Source organism: Gouania willdenowi, chromosome 8 (genome assembly GCF_900634775.1).
Source record: "Gouania willdenowi chromosome 8, fGouWil2.1, whole genome shotgun sequence".
NCBI classification, from domain to species: domain Eukaryota; kingdom Metazoa; phylum Chordata; class Actinopteri; order Blenniiformes; family Gobiesocidae; genus Gouania; species Gouania willdenowi.
Window position 1 is genome coordinate 31,498,418 of NC_041051.1, and position 15,191 is coordinate 31,513,608.

Below are 15,191 nucleotides of genomic sequence, written 5' to 3' on the forward strand. Positions count from 1 at the left end.
CTGTAGAGCTCAGAGATATCCTCGAGAAGAGAGAAAACTAGAGGAGCTGAAGACGTTTTAAAGGCTTTATTCGACCCAAACTGCAGCGAGAAGACAGGAAAAATCTCCAGATGGAACATACTGTATGATAGAAAATCAGTTTGTGTATTTTTAGTCATTTTGTATGTCCATTGAGTAATTTTGTGGATTCTTAAGAGTTGTTTTGTGTATTTTTCTATCCTTTTCATAATTTGTGTTGATATTTTTGTGTCATTTTGTGTGTTTTTGGAGAGATTTTGAGTATTTTTCTCGTTTGTGTTGTTTTTGTAATTTTTTTTTGTGTTTTGGAGCTCCAAAAGTTGCATACAAAAAACAATTTAATTAAACTTTTAGTAGTAAAGTTCATTCAAGCCTTTATAGAGACAGTGAAAAGAGGGAAAATATTACAGTATTCTTATTTAATCATTCAGTTTATCAGTTTATAAAACCTAAATTAACAAAAAACTGCAGGATATAAGTCGATTTTTAATGAACACAAAATCAGTTAGCTCCCATCAGGGTTCCAGTATCTTAATAATTCAACCTTTTTCTGTTTGAATAATGTTTTTGTTTTTGATGAGAATGTCAGTTTTTTTTTCTAAATGCTTTATTTGATGCACAGTCATATTTTGAGTGTGATATTATGAATTATTTCATGTAACTGTTTCCTCTGGGATTAAACAGGCTAGTTTGATCCTGGATTTATTTATGTTGGGAGCTTGTATTCTAACTAATCAGATTACCACTGAGATAGTCAGTGTTAATCACTGTCAGGGGTCTCAATGTCCTGCTCTGGTATAGATTTTGTGTCGACGCGATCTTTGGTGTCAGCTTCATGTCATTAAAGGACTAAAGCCTTAAAGATGGACAGGAAGTCTGATGGATTTGTGTGGCAATAATTCAATTACAATCACAATGCTTAAAAACAGTGGGAAAATGTGTGTTTTTATCAGTGTGGGGAAAGTTACTTTGAAAAAGTAATTTGTTACAAATTAGTTTCTTTTTAAAAAAAAAATTACTTAGTTACTGCCTCAATCCTCCTCCTGACAATCCTGCCTCCTCCTACCCTATAAGAATGTGAGCTCCGCCCTCTCAAACTACCTCACAGCTAAAACAAACATTGCAGTTTAATATAGAATATATACTTTATTGTTATATATGTAAAGCTACGTACACAAAATGTGTTCTTTGCATTTAACCCCTCCCTGAGGAGCAGTGGGTTATAATCAGTTCCATTTTTAGTACCTGTTATACTGTCTCGTTTTTGCCTTTGAGATGATCTGACGTGTTTGTGACACAATGCGACGCAGCTGTTGGACAAAACAGTGGATTATCACCTTAAATGGACTATTCCTGTAATCAGTGTAGATAATGACAAGAAAATGACGTAGCAGCTCAGATGAGTGTTTAAAGCAGCTGACTCAGCTGATTGACTCCTTTGCTGCTGCCGCACACACACCCTGAAACAGTGTTTGTCTGACTCACAATCACAACAGCCGCTTAAATATCCATGTGTTTTACTGTAATGTGGAGCTTTTTGACTGAGTTTGTGGATAGCAAATTAAATCACTAGTGATCAGCTGTTGTGTGGAGTCAGCGTCTATAGACACGCCCACTCATGAATATACATAAGTAGGGCCCTAAACAGCCTGTTTTTAGAAATGCTCAGAAAGTGACTTTTCAGAGGCTAAAACTCTGGAAAACAGGCAAGTTTGGGAAAATAAACCACAAATACTAAGTTTTTGGGGTTCTTAGAACAAATGGAGATGGGTGAAAATTTATTAAAATGTATTTATTTCAAGCTTGGCAATAAAACTAACAAAAAAGTTGTAAAAAAAAAAAAAAAAAGAGAGAGAAAAAAGGAAAAACAGTGCAAATCAAGTTTGTAAACTAAATGTAAAATAAATAAATGTTTAAAAATGATCGAGGAGTTTTTTCTGCCTCGAGGAATTGTTTAATTGAATTTTTACAGCTCAAAGCCGAGTAAATCACATGAAGACTGACGTACCATTGACAGAGTTTGTTTTTAACATCGGGGAGCTAGGACGATAAAAATGACGATAACTGCTCTAAGAAAAGACTGAAAATGTTAAGTGTGGGAACATATTAAACTGGACATGAACGTGAACAGTGAACACGTGTTTTTCCAGAAAAACAGCCCTTACATTCCACAACAGCAACTCACACTGTCTCATCTCCACGCAACACACAAAGAACAGCTAATTCATGATTTTAAGAGTTCATCTAGCTACTGTAATTCTAACATAGGGATAGGCACATCAACAGCTTTCTGATAGGTATGATCAGGGCCGGCTTTAGGTCATTTGGTGCCCCTCCAGCAGATGGCGCCCTAGGCGGCTGCCTGGGTTGCCTGGCGGGAAGGCCGGCCGTGGTTATGACTACTGTTGTTGATGGGAAGCAAAACTGCCCGTTTGAATGACTTTCTCTCCTTTGCCCTGTCATTTTTCAACTTTTAGCACACAGACACACATGTAGCAGAAGTCTACGTCCTCCCCACAAATAACCAACCAAGTATTTAGTTAGAAACTGTCATTTAATCACAAGTATTTCTATAATAACACGTTACAGTACTATGTTCCTCGAGACTGTAATATTATTGCAATAATGCCTTACACCCAACACTGGTTATTACATTGTGAGAGGTGGACTCACCTTGGTCTGGTATTTCTTCTTCCTGTCTGGCAGTAGGTAGATCTTCACGTATGGATCTGAGAAGCCGTTGGCGTCCTTCGCCGGCAGGTCCAAAGCTTTCAGTATTTTCACCACCAGCTGCTCCGTGCTGAAAGACAAGAACATCAACATCGTTAGCCCACCACGCTCTAATAATAATAATAATAATAATAATAATAAAAGAAATATTCTCATGAGAACTTTCCCACAACACAGGCATGAATGAGGTTTTGGAACAGCTCTTTCACAGTAAAATGGACGTAGTTGACAAACATAAGGAATGCTTCCCCATCAAATTATAATTTACATTTTTTATAGTATTTTCATGCCAATTACAATCACAAAGTCAATTACAATTCAATCATGATTAAAACAGCAGCAGTTTTTTCATATACAATTATAATTATGCCATAATTGTAATTAATTATCAATTATTACAACTATAATTGACCCCTACCCTGGTCTCTAATCATTTATTCGACTTAAACTGGACAGAATAGTTTGTTGTTGGGAGCCGTTCTCTGATGTATTCAGGTGTCACATTTCAGTAGGAAATCAGACTATTTCTGTTTTTATCCTAAAAATAGCTGCGAGCAGAAACACTCTCCTCAGTGCTTGTGTCAGCAGTGTTACCGCTTCTGAAACGTCACGCACAAACACATAAGCAACGGCGCGCACCGCGCACACGCCCTCATCGTCACACGGTCACGTTCGGTGTGTGTGTTCAATTAGCAGATGAAGACAAGGACAGCTTTAATCAGACCTTATTAGCACGCGTCTGCCCGTGTTAAGCAGCGTGTCAGCACTTCATTAGCTGCAGCAGGAGACAGAGGGGGGAGGAGGGGAGGGGGTTAGGACACGACCCCTGGATGTTTCCACATGCACAGAACACACACACAGCTGACACATGTGGACACATGTTTAGACGGGAATCACATCCAGTTGGATCCCTGGAAACATCAGGTCATTTACACACAGATCAATATTTAACAAGGAGGTGATAATGGACTTAATTATGGTTGAAATTGCCAGTTACAACTTAAAATGGTTTTAAAAAATTCCCTCCAAAATCAGATATAGGAAACTGATGGCCTGCGGGCCAAACGTGGCCCTCAGTTTAAAAAAATATACAAAAAAGACTCAAACAACACACCAAAATACAACAAAACACACAAAATGGAAAAAATCAATACAAAACACACACAACAATAAATGACAGGAAAATGTACAAAAACTACAAAAATGACAGAAAAAACATACAAAAACCACAACAAAAACACAAAAACAACAGCAACAACGAACGAAAGTGAAATTTAAATCACCGCAGTTTGTTGATGACCTGGATTATCTGTTATTATGGACCAGATTATGGTTTAAATAGAGCCAGTTTGTTGATGTTTGTCACTAGTGAACAACAAAAAGATTCCCTCCAATATCGGATATAAAAACTGGTGGCACGGGGGCCAAATGTTGATTTTGTGCAGCTCCTGCTATAAAGGCATAAAGTGACACAAAATATGCAAAAATTCTCCAAAAGAACAAACAAGACAATTATAAAAACACAGAAACTTTTTAACCCCTTTTGACCTATATTTCTTTAATAATTTCAAAATGTTTTGACTTTTTTTTTCAGGTTTTAGCTCATTTTTGCCAATAAATATCCCTGTTTTGCTATTTTTTGTACATTTTCATTGTCTTTTTGACACTTTCATCCAATTTTTGTCCTTTAACCCATTTTGTGACCTTTCATCCAAAAATACTACCTTTTGCCCAATAAATAGCATTTTATTCCACATTTTTGCCCTTTTTACCATTGTTAGCCACATTTTGTTCATTTAAGCAGCCTTTTGCCATTGAATATCACCTGTTTCCTCTTTTTTTGCCCAATTATTTGGCCACTCGACTGTTTTTTGTTGTTCATTGTGGTCGCTTTTCACTCTTTTTTTGCCACCAGTTCTGCAATTTTTGTGACTTGCGTTGGAGTAAATTTACAAAATGAAGAAACTTGCACCGCCCCACATAAACCGTCTAATGGGTCATGTAAAAATAATCATTAAAAAAGCAAAAAACGTAGCGGACTGGACCGGAACCCTTTGGCTCAATGGTCCACCTGGACGATGCCTGGTATAATCTCCTTATACCTATTTTCTTTGGCCATTTTGTCCAATTTTTGCCCCTTTTGACAGACTTTAGCTTCATTTTGCCAATAAATGTCACTATTTTCAAATTTTTGCAATTTCTTTTTGACATTTTTATCCAACTTTTTTTTCGCCACTTCTCATCCAAATAATCTAAGTTTTGCCCAGGAAATACCACTCTTTTTGTTCTACATTTTTGCACTTTTTCACTATTGTTTGCCCATTTTACTAACTTTTTCCATTACCTACCACCTGCTTCCTCTTTATTTGCCCATTTTTTTGGCCACTCTTGACTAATTTTAAGCCAATTTTTGCCACTTTTGGACCATTTTTGTCCACCTGTTACCATGTCTGCATTCAGTCGCTTGTTAAAAAAAACAAAAACATAGCTGACTAGACCGGCCCACTTTGGGTCGACGCCCGGTATGTTAGATGGCCAGTCTACCCCTGGTGTACATCTGTGTGTGGTCACAGATGTACACAAAGTGTGAGCATCAGGCAGCTTAAAGACGAGGAGAAACCAACCCTTTGTTAGTTTCACCTACTCACGTCTTCTCCCAGCTTAACACTCCACCGTACACAAGTTTTTCCCACAATCCCCGAGGCCTGCTCCAGTAAATACACCTATTACAGCTTGAAGAGGGAGAGCAACACTCATAGCCTCGTTCCTGGCACACAAAGCCCAAAAGGTGGTTGTTATTCCCACAGCGGGAATGTGTCAGCTTTTAATAGGAATGTCAATAGAAACGCGTTCCCCCCCAAGGAACTCAGAAAGATTGACATCGTTGTCCTGACTGTTGCTCTCCGAGCTGTGGGGTCTCACACATTAACATATCTGTATTATCACAGCTGGCACCGACACACACACACACATGCGCGCACACGCACACACACACGCACACACACACACACACGCACACGCACACACTCCTCCAACTCTCAGTCTGAGTCCTGCTCCTAAAAATGAAAATATCGCTGTTAGGAAAGTCATAAATTCCTGTCATTTAAAGTCCATGTCACCATTTTTGACGTCCTATGTTTTAACAGCAGCTCATTCTATCAAAATTACTCATATCCGATAATAAAAGTGCTAAATGTTGCACAAAGTCCACAATTAAACACGTACTGAAGGCACCGGAGCCACCATTTTGTTGGGCCACAGAATTGGTCACTACACCCGTCTAAGGACTACCATAGAACTCATTTATAGAGTTTTTACAGTTTGCTGCTGCACAGTATGGAGCATCTTTTACAGTACATGTAATTATAATGATGACGATGCAATCGAACTTCATAGTGCGTCACGGCTTATTTATTGTCACAGTTTAAAAAGCCGAGTGCAACGTGCAAAAAGCAACATTAAAATGCAAAATTTCATCTTAAAATAGACATAATAATGTTAAAATATTTAGTGGACACACAATTAGGGTCACCATATTTGATTTCTAAACATAAGGGCATTTTGGGCCGACCTCGTCATATTCTTTCAAAGTCTTGAATCTACTTTGTAACAGCAACACAAAATATACAGTAGTAGATAAATACTGTAAGTTATTATTAAAAATAATTTCTCTTTATAGCAATTACTTAAAAAAAATGACTAAAGTCAATCACCTTTATTATGCATTAAACTCCAGGCTTACAGAACATTAAATAAACATTAACTATACATACAAATCGTCCTGGGATCAGCTTCAAGCTAAAAATCAAACATCCCCTTTTCAAAATAAAAGCATCTCTTCTTGTCTTCTATTAGTTTTTTGTTTTTTTTAACTCTTTGTAAATAGGGCTCTTATTTTGAAGTTAACAGGACGTTTTGTCAGTAGCACAATGGAGGGCCTCTGAAAATCTCTCAAAATGTGTAAAATAAATGTGTTTCCATGAGTTTTATGGATCAAATGAGCACATGTTGATATACTTTCTCACTTCAAATGTTTCAGAACTTTCAAAGTAAAGGTGGAGAATCAACAGAGATATTTAGTCACAGTGTGATTCAGGTTTTTAACGTTGTCCAAATGCATCTTGGGAAAATTATTAGTATACTTCAGTGGGAACGCTCATCATCCTAATCATACTAATAGTATACAGTAGACAGTATATACTCAATGAGTTTGTAGAGTGTAGCAGGGTTGGGGTCAATTATAATTGAAATTTTTTAAAAATCCGTTGCTGTCGTAATCGTAATTAAATTGTAATTTGAGTTCAGATAATTGACTTTGTAATTGTAATTACCATGAAAATTCTATATGTACAGTTCTACACATACTGTATGTAGTTAATAATTACTAAAATGTTTCCCACAATTTAACATTTTAAAAACATTGAGTGGTTTAGTGACACAAAAAAGGCTCAGACGCCCACAGTAAAAATATTAAAACCTATATTTTCATTGATTATGAATCCTAACAAAGTAATCAATAGAAAGGAAATACATTAAATGACAGATATTTGTTTTTAGTGTATTTCACAGCTGATTTAGGACACGTTAGCATAATAGATGCTAACAGAAAGCTAACACAAGATGAAGTTTAACTTTTATTTGGTTATTTATTTCATGCTCAGTAATTGTTGAACAACATTGTAATTGACTTTCTGAGGATAAAAAAGAATTGTAATTGAGCACGGGTAATTGAATGTGTAATTGTAACTGTTTAATGTACGTGAGGGAGACATTTGGAACACAGTCGTGTCTTAAAGCAGCAGCACAGGTTCGTTCTCTGTTGTTTGTTTCTATTTTCATAGAAATTCACGCTGCGTTTAAACAACGATTCCAGGATCTATTTTAAGCTTTGCCAGATGGACACAACGTGATGAACTCAATTGAATTATTTCCACCCTCTGCTAATGAGGCCCCTCCCACTGCACCGACTGTAACAACTTAACCCTTTGTTTGCCAAGACCTTTGATCCTTTGTGTTCCATTGTGTGTGTGTGTGTGTGTGCGTGCGTGTGCGTGTGTGTGTGTGTGTGTGTGTGTGTGTGTGTGCGTGCGTGTGTGCGTGCGTGCGTGCGTGCGTGCGTGCGTGTGTGTGTGCGTGTGTGTGTGCGTGCGTGCGTGTGCGTGTGTGTGTGTGTGTGTGTGTGTGTGTTTAACTACAACAGTCTGGTGTTTTTTTATGTGTGTACTGGGCTGCTGTTTAAAGTGGCTCCACATTTATAATTCATGGCTAAAAACGGCCCCCGCTCCCTTTGCTTTGTGGCCATCAGCACTTTTTACCCTTTTTGTAAATCTGCTGCTGTGTGTCTGAGAAAACGAGGCCGTCCAACGGCAAAAAGTCTAAGAAAATCCCTCTGTCATCATCACTGCCAGAGACAGTGTTAGTCCATAGTTACACACTGAACCAAATGATGACACAATATCAATAATCAATGCAGGAATTGTTGTAAAAATGATTTTTGATAATTTAGATTAATTTTGGTCTAATTTCTTTGGTGTCAGGCTTCTTATCGTCACATTCTTTTGCTTAAAGGTCCATATCATGCTATTTTTCACTCGTCTCCATTTGTTCTAAGAACCACAAAAACATAGTATTTCAGGTTTTCCAGAGTTTTAGCCTCTGAAAAGCCACTTTCTGAGCAGTTGTAAAAACAAGCTGTTTTGGGGCCTATTTATGCATATTCATGAGTGCCAGCACATATTATATATATACTGTAGTTGTTAGTCATTATGCTATACCACATCACCCTCCACTGGATATATTATCAGCTGCAATAAACCATATTTTAGCATTTTAGAATGCTCGTCATACTCCTGTGGTTATTTTGGTGAAAGTAACTCAAAAGTAGTGTAACGCATTACAATTCAGAGACCGTAATATTGTAATGTAACTAAATACTTTTAAATGACAGTAACTACTAACATGTAATGTATTACATTTTGAAAGTAACTTGCCCAACACTGGTCTTATTATAAACACAAATTAAATTGAATACGACAACACTAGAATCTGCTCCAGTAATAGCATTTACACATTAAAGAATAGCATTTACATGTTAAAAAATAGCATTTAAACATTAAAAATAGCATTTACACATTAAAGAAAAGCATTTACACGTTAAAGAAAAGCATTTACACGTTAAAAAATAGCATTTGCACATTAAAAAGGGCATTTACACTTTAAAGATAGCATTTACACATTAAAAATAGCATTTACACGTTAAAAAATAGCATTTACACATTAAAGAATAGCATTTACATGTTAAAAAATAGCATTTAAACATTAAAAATAGCATTTACACTTTAAAAAAATAGCATTTACACGTTAAAAAATAGCATTTGCACATTAAAAATAGCATTTACACTTTAAAGATAGCATTTACACATTAAAAAATAGCATTTACACATTAAAAATAGCATTTACACGTTAAAAAATAGCATTTACACATTAAAAATAGCATTTACACTTTAAAGATAGCATTTACACATTAAAAAATAGCATTTACACATTAAAAATAGCATTTACACGTTAAAAAAAAAAGCTTATTACTCTCTGCAGAGATGTAAAAAAGATGGTGATGACGTAACTGACAATTGTTGACAACTATTTTTGTCGGTGACTAATTTTGTTATGGATTTTTGTCGACAATGTCGACTAATCGTTGCACCCTTACTACTAATCACATAAAAGTTGTATGATATTTAAAACATAAATAAAAAATCCACTTTAAACTACATTCATTGTTTTGAATTTGTAGATTAAGTCTTTTAAGGAACCAATGTTAGTGATTGTGAAGGCTCTTTTTTTACTAAGATAAGCATCATTTGTGCTCATACCATCCGGAATGATTCCAAAATAAAGACTTTTAAATCCGAGAACGTCTGATATGATTCTTGATACCTAACCCCAGGAGATTTGAATGGCGGGACATGACCAGAAAAGGTTAGGGGGTCTTACTTAAAGGCGTAGCGCAGCAGGAAGCTGATCTTTCCACAGGTGTCTCCCTGCTTTCCTTCTCCCTGGTCTCCTTTGGGTCGGTACAGCTCTGGTTTGATCTGCCCGATGCTGGTCACCTGCTCCTTCTCCTCACCATGGAAGTCTGGGCTGGAGAGCTGGTGAGTCATGGGCTTAGGCCTGAGAGCACACACACACACACACACACACACACACACACAGGACAAAAAGTATCATCATCATCACTATCATTTACCAAAAGCAGCTTTTCACACGCCTTAGTGTGTTTACATAATCAATACGTATTGATCGGCAGCAGGACGGTAACGCTCAGTCTTGTCTTTATTCACCTCTGCAGTTATTAAGCCCACACACACACACACACACAACCAAGGTTGATGAGGTCGTTCTTATCCAATCACAGCTCTCCGTTCTCCTGAGATGAACCTCCAGTTGTGTCGTTTGACCTTGACGACCGAACCTCGTATCAAACAGAGATGAGAAATAACAGAGTACAAATACTTCCAGGTATCCGACCGTACTTTATACAAGTGGTTCTCAACCTTTTCAGCCCACGACCCCCAAAATACCAATTCCAGAGACCAGGGACCCCCACACTGTAGCTGAAGGTGGGAGAGATTTTTGGGGCCAAATCCATAAAGTCACCAAAATGATGGTCCATTGTTCTATGAATCTGTGATAATCACATTTATTTATTCATCTGAATAATATCCACTGTTATCCAGGAACGTTCATTATTATTTACTTCATAGTATACAGTATATGTACTTATCATTAATGTGGTTAAAGTGGCAAAAATAAGCATGAAATATGGTGACAAGAGGTTAAAAGTGACAATAATGGGTCAACATGTGTGACATTAGTGGTGGAAAGGATTTATAAATGCTGAACATGCCTTAAAAGTGGAAAATATGTGCAGAAAATGTATTGAAATTTGATGGAGTTGCAGTAATGTAGCAAAAATGTGTTAAAAGGATCAAAAATATGACAAGAAAAAGTGATTAAAATAGGTTAAAATATGTTAAGTTTGGTGTAGATGCAGAAAAAAAAGGGGCAAAAATGGGCTCAAATTGTTCAGAAAATATTCTTAGTTTCTTGAAGGCATCTGGTGACCGCCTCCTAGTGTCTCGCGACCCCAAAAGAGGTCTTGACCCTAAGGTTGAGAACCCCTGCTTTATTCTATGGAGGAAATCAGACGTGACTATGTAAAAAACTAAAAAAAGCTGCGTTGCCAGGTTGGGCGTTTATCACTGATCAATGGACCATTTGGTTCTTGATGAGAATAAAACATATCTTATTATTATTATTATTATTGTGAGAGCTTTGGATTTTAATTTGCAATATTGTCACTTCACTTATTGCACGCATCACTCCTTCACTTGTTGTGCAGTTTGCATGTTCTCCCTGGTACATGTATGGGTTGATTAGAGTACCCAGAGGAGGGGAAATTAAAAGAGTAGTGTATTTATGGAGTCATTCTGTGTTTTTCTGTCATTTTGTGCATTTTTCTTTCATTCAATGTATTTTAGGAGTAAATGCGTGTATTTTTCTGCCATTTTGTGCATTTTTTGAGTCATTGTATGTATTTTTTTGTTTTGTTTTGAGTGTCTTCATGTCATTTTCTGAGTTTCTGGAGTCATTTCGTGCATTTTTGGAATAATTGTGTAGATTTTTCTGTCATTTTTGTGTAGATTTTTCTGTCATTTTTGTGTGTTTTTGAGTCATTCAATTAGATGCTGATGAACGTAAAACATATCTTATTATTTTTATTGTGAGAGTTCTGCAGTTTGCATGTTCTCCCTGGTACATGTATGGGTTTATTGGGGTACCCAGAGGAGGAAAAATGAAAAAAGTAGTGTACACTGAATTTTGATGCAAAAAAAAAATTATTGAACGACGGTACACACACGTACACACACACACGGTGGTATAGGCAGGGCACACTGACCGTGGGGTGACCTGTTGCTGAGAGTGGGCGTTGGGCAGGTCTTTCTGAGGCTGAGCTCCGCCCTCTGAGTTTGGAACATCTGGAGACGTCTGACTCAGCTTCAGAGTTCCTATCAACACACACACACACACACACACGCACGCACACACGCACACACACACACACACACACAGGTCAGTAACTCACACGGCTTCACTGCGCCACAGTCCGAGTGGCACTAAAGGAGCAACACTTAAGTCAGCATCATTGATTGACCTGCAGTGGAACAAAAGGACGACATCACAGTAACTCAACACACACTGGGAGGGTCCAGTCCCTCTGCTACAGGTGGGAGGGGCTTAACGTCTGCAGTGAACTACAGATGTTCTAACAGCTGGAGTCAACAGAGCTATGGGACTGTGTGTGTGTGTGTGTGTGTGTGTGTGTGTGTGTGTGTGTGTGTGTGTGTGTGTGTGTGTGTGTGTGTGTGTGTGTGTGTGCGTGCGTGCGTGTGTGTGTTTCAATGATTGTCGTTCTACTTCAATCATTCTACATTGTATTCTCGTGTTTTTTTTCACGGTGTTTCATTTTGTTCACTCAACACAGCAACGTGTCCCATGTTTGTGTAAATAAAACTATTATATTATATTAAACTTTTATTACAGTGGGAGCCACAAAACTGATCTGAGGGCCACAATAATACAGGAAAGAACTACGGTTTTGTCTTTTTTTATTGTCATGTTGTGTGTCTTTGTTCGAGTTTACTGTGTTTATTAAGACATTTTGTGTATTTTTGGATTAATTCCATGTATTTTTCTGTTATTTTGGGCATTTTTGGAGTCATTTTGTGTATTTCTCTTACATTCAATGCAGTTTTGGAGTAAATATGTGTATTTTTCCTGAATTTAATGCATTTTTGGAGTAAATGTGTACTTTTTTTCTGTCATTTTGTGCATTTCTGGAATCATTTTGTATATTTATCTGGTACAGTATATTGTGAATTTTTGGAATCCCTTTGTGTATTTCTCTTTCATTTAATGCAGTTTTAGAGTAAATGTGTGTATTTTTCAATCATTTTGTGCATTTGTGTTTATGTGTCACCAGTTGTCAATGTCAGCGTTATAATATATATCCTATTTCTTTGTGTATATCTGCCTTCAGTTGTAGTGTGTTTGTTGGAGCAGCTTTTCCTCCTCTGTGCACGTGTACACGGGGGGAAATGCAAGCTTTCAGTAACAAGACACGTACTGTACATCCACCACAATTACCATGTCAGACTCTGTATCATTTGAATTTACAAGCTAATGCTAATGCACTGCACCGTGTGTGTGTGTGTGTGTGTGTGTGGGCTTTAAAATGTGGTCGTCAAAGCATCCAACGCTCTAATCCATCCACTGTTTGTTTATCAACTCTCACGCTTACATTCAATTATTTATTTTGTTCTATTTTTATTTTATTACAATTTTGTTTACAGAATTTTCTTTTAAATTATTTTATTTTTTTTCTGACTTCATTTTATTTTTAATTATATCATTTATAGATGATTATAAATGATTTTTCTTTGGTTTTAGCTTATATTCAATTTTTTAAATTAATTGTTGTTTTATTTTACATATTTTATTTCACTTTTTTATATTCAATAATTAATTAATTAATTTTTGTTTCTAACTTTATTTTTAATTATAGCATTTACCAATGTCTTTTCTCATTTTTATGATTAATTATTTCTTTGATTTTAGCTTATATTCTATTATATTCATGTACTGTTGTTTATTTCATATAGTCTTATTTAATTTATTTCTTTTTTATGATTAGTTTTTCTTTGGTTTTAGTTTATATTTGATTTTTATTCATTTATTGTTGTTTTATTCTATATATTTTTATGTAACATATTTTTTATTGATATGTTTTTCAATATTCAATTGTTATTTATTTACATTTTTTCTGACTTCATTTTGTTTATCATTATAGAATGTATAGATTTCTTCATTTATGATTATTTGTTTCTCTCATTTTATCTTAAATTCCATTTTTATTTATTTATCTATGTTTTATTTTATATATTATTTCATATTTTTGTATTGATAGGATTTTTTTTAATATATTTTATATTTTTCCTGCCTTGATTTAGTTTTTCATAATATAATTTATATACAGTATGTCTTTCTTTAACTTTATCTTACATTCCATTTATATTCATTTGTTTTTATTTTATTATATATAGTTTAATTGAACATGTTTATTTTTTACAGTGATATTAGTGTATTCATTTGTTATTTATTTATGTTTATTTAGTTTTGTGTCTGATTTTATTGTATTGTATTGATAGGATTTGATCTTATATTTAATTTCTGTATATTTCATAAATTATTTTTCATTTCTAAACACTTAAATCTGCTGCTTTCTCACCTGCATTGTTGGGGTACGAGTCCATGTCCAGGTAGGCGTGCTCCTGCGTCTCGTTTGGCCCCCCGATCACCCCCCCGACCTCGCCCCTCTCCAGCCCCACCAGGTCAGAGAAATGTGGGTGATGCTGACCCTGCTGACCCAGGGTGGGGTACAGCGAGGACGAGGACGTGCCCTCCTTCCTCTGCAGCAGCGGGGGCAGCAGCGAGGACCCCGCCGCGCCCCCCAGGCTCCCGATGCCGCTCCCCGGCAGCAACCCCGACGTCAGGCTCAGCCCCCCGCCCTCTTTGTCTCGCCATGGCAACCAGCACAGCTTCCAGGACACGAAGAGGGAGACAGAGAGTAGGACGATGCCACAGAAAGTGACGATGACTGACAGCAAACTGACAGAGATCTCTAGAGGATCAACAGAGAAAAACAAATGATATTTAACTAATTACAACAAAAGTCACCTCAAATCTCTAATATATATTACACTATGTCAGAGATTGGCCACTTTTATTACAGTGGGAGCCACAAAACTGATCCGAGGGCCATAATAATACAGGAAAGAAGGATTTTTATATGCCGTGTGTGTTTTTGTTTGGGTGATTGGGTAATTCTTCATACTTTTGTGCATTTTTGGAGCATTTTTTGTGTATTTCTCTTTCATTTAATGCAATTTTGTTGTAAATGTGTGTATTTTTCTGTCCTTTTGTGTGTTTTTGTGGTAATTCTTTGTATCTTTCTTTCATATTAAGCATTTTTAGGTTATTAAGTGTATTTTTCTGTCATTTTGTGCATTTTTTGATTCATTTTGTGTATTTCTCTTTCAAATAATGCAATTTTGGAGTAAATGTGGGTATTTGTCATTTTATGTAATTGTGGAATCATTTAGTTTTTTTCTGGGGTAATTATTTGTAATTTTTTTTGAGTCTAAGTGTATTTCTCTTTCATTTAATAGAATTTTGTAGCAAATGTGTGTATTTTTCTATCATTTTATGTGCTTCTATTGTCATTTTGTGTATTTTTCTTCCATTTCTTGCATTTTTGGAGTCATTAACTGTATTTTTTTGTCATTTTGTGCATTTCTCTGTCATTGTGTTCAATTTTGTAGTCA

At 36.2% G+C, this 15,191-nt stretch overlaps 1 protein-coding gene across 1 annotated transcript in view; it reads right to left on the reverse strand.

Moving 5' to 3' along the window:
• Positions 1–15,191, reverse strand: part of syt3 (synaptotagmin III) — a 69,211-nt gene that overhangs the window by 18,800 nt on the left and 35,220 nt on the right. Inside the window, exons 4-7 of the mRNA XM_028455924.1 lie at positions 14,096–14,488; positions 11,708–11,816; positions 9,742–9,918; positions 2,692–2,818 (exon numbers count right to left, since the gene is read on the reverse strand). Coding sequence (XP_028311725.1) covers positions 2,692–2,818; positions 9,742–9,918; positions 11,708–11,816; positions 14,096–14,488 — 806 coding nt within the window. The remainder of the gene's footprint in view (positions 1–2,691; positions 2,819–9,741; positions 9,919–11,707; positions 11,817–14,095; positions 14,489–15,191) is intronic.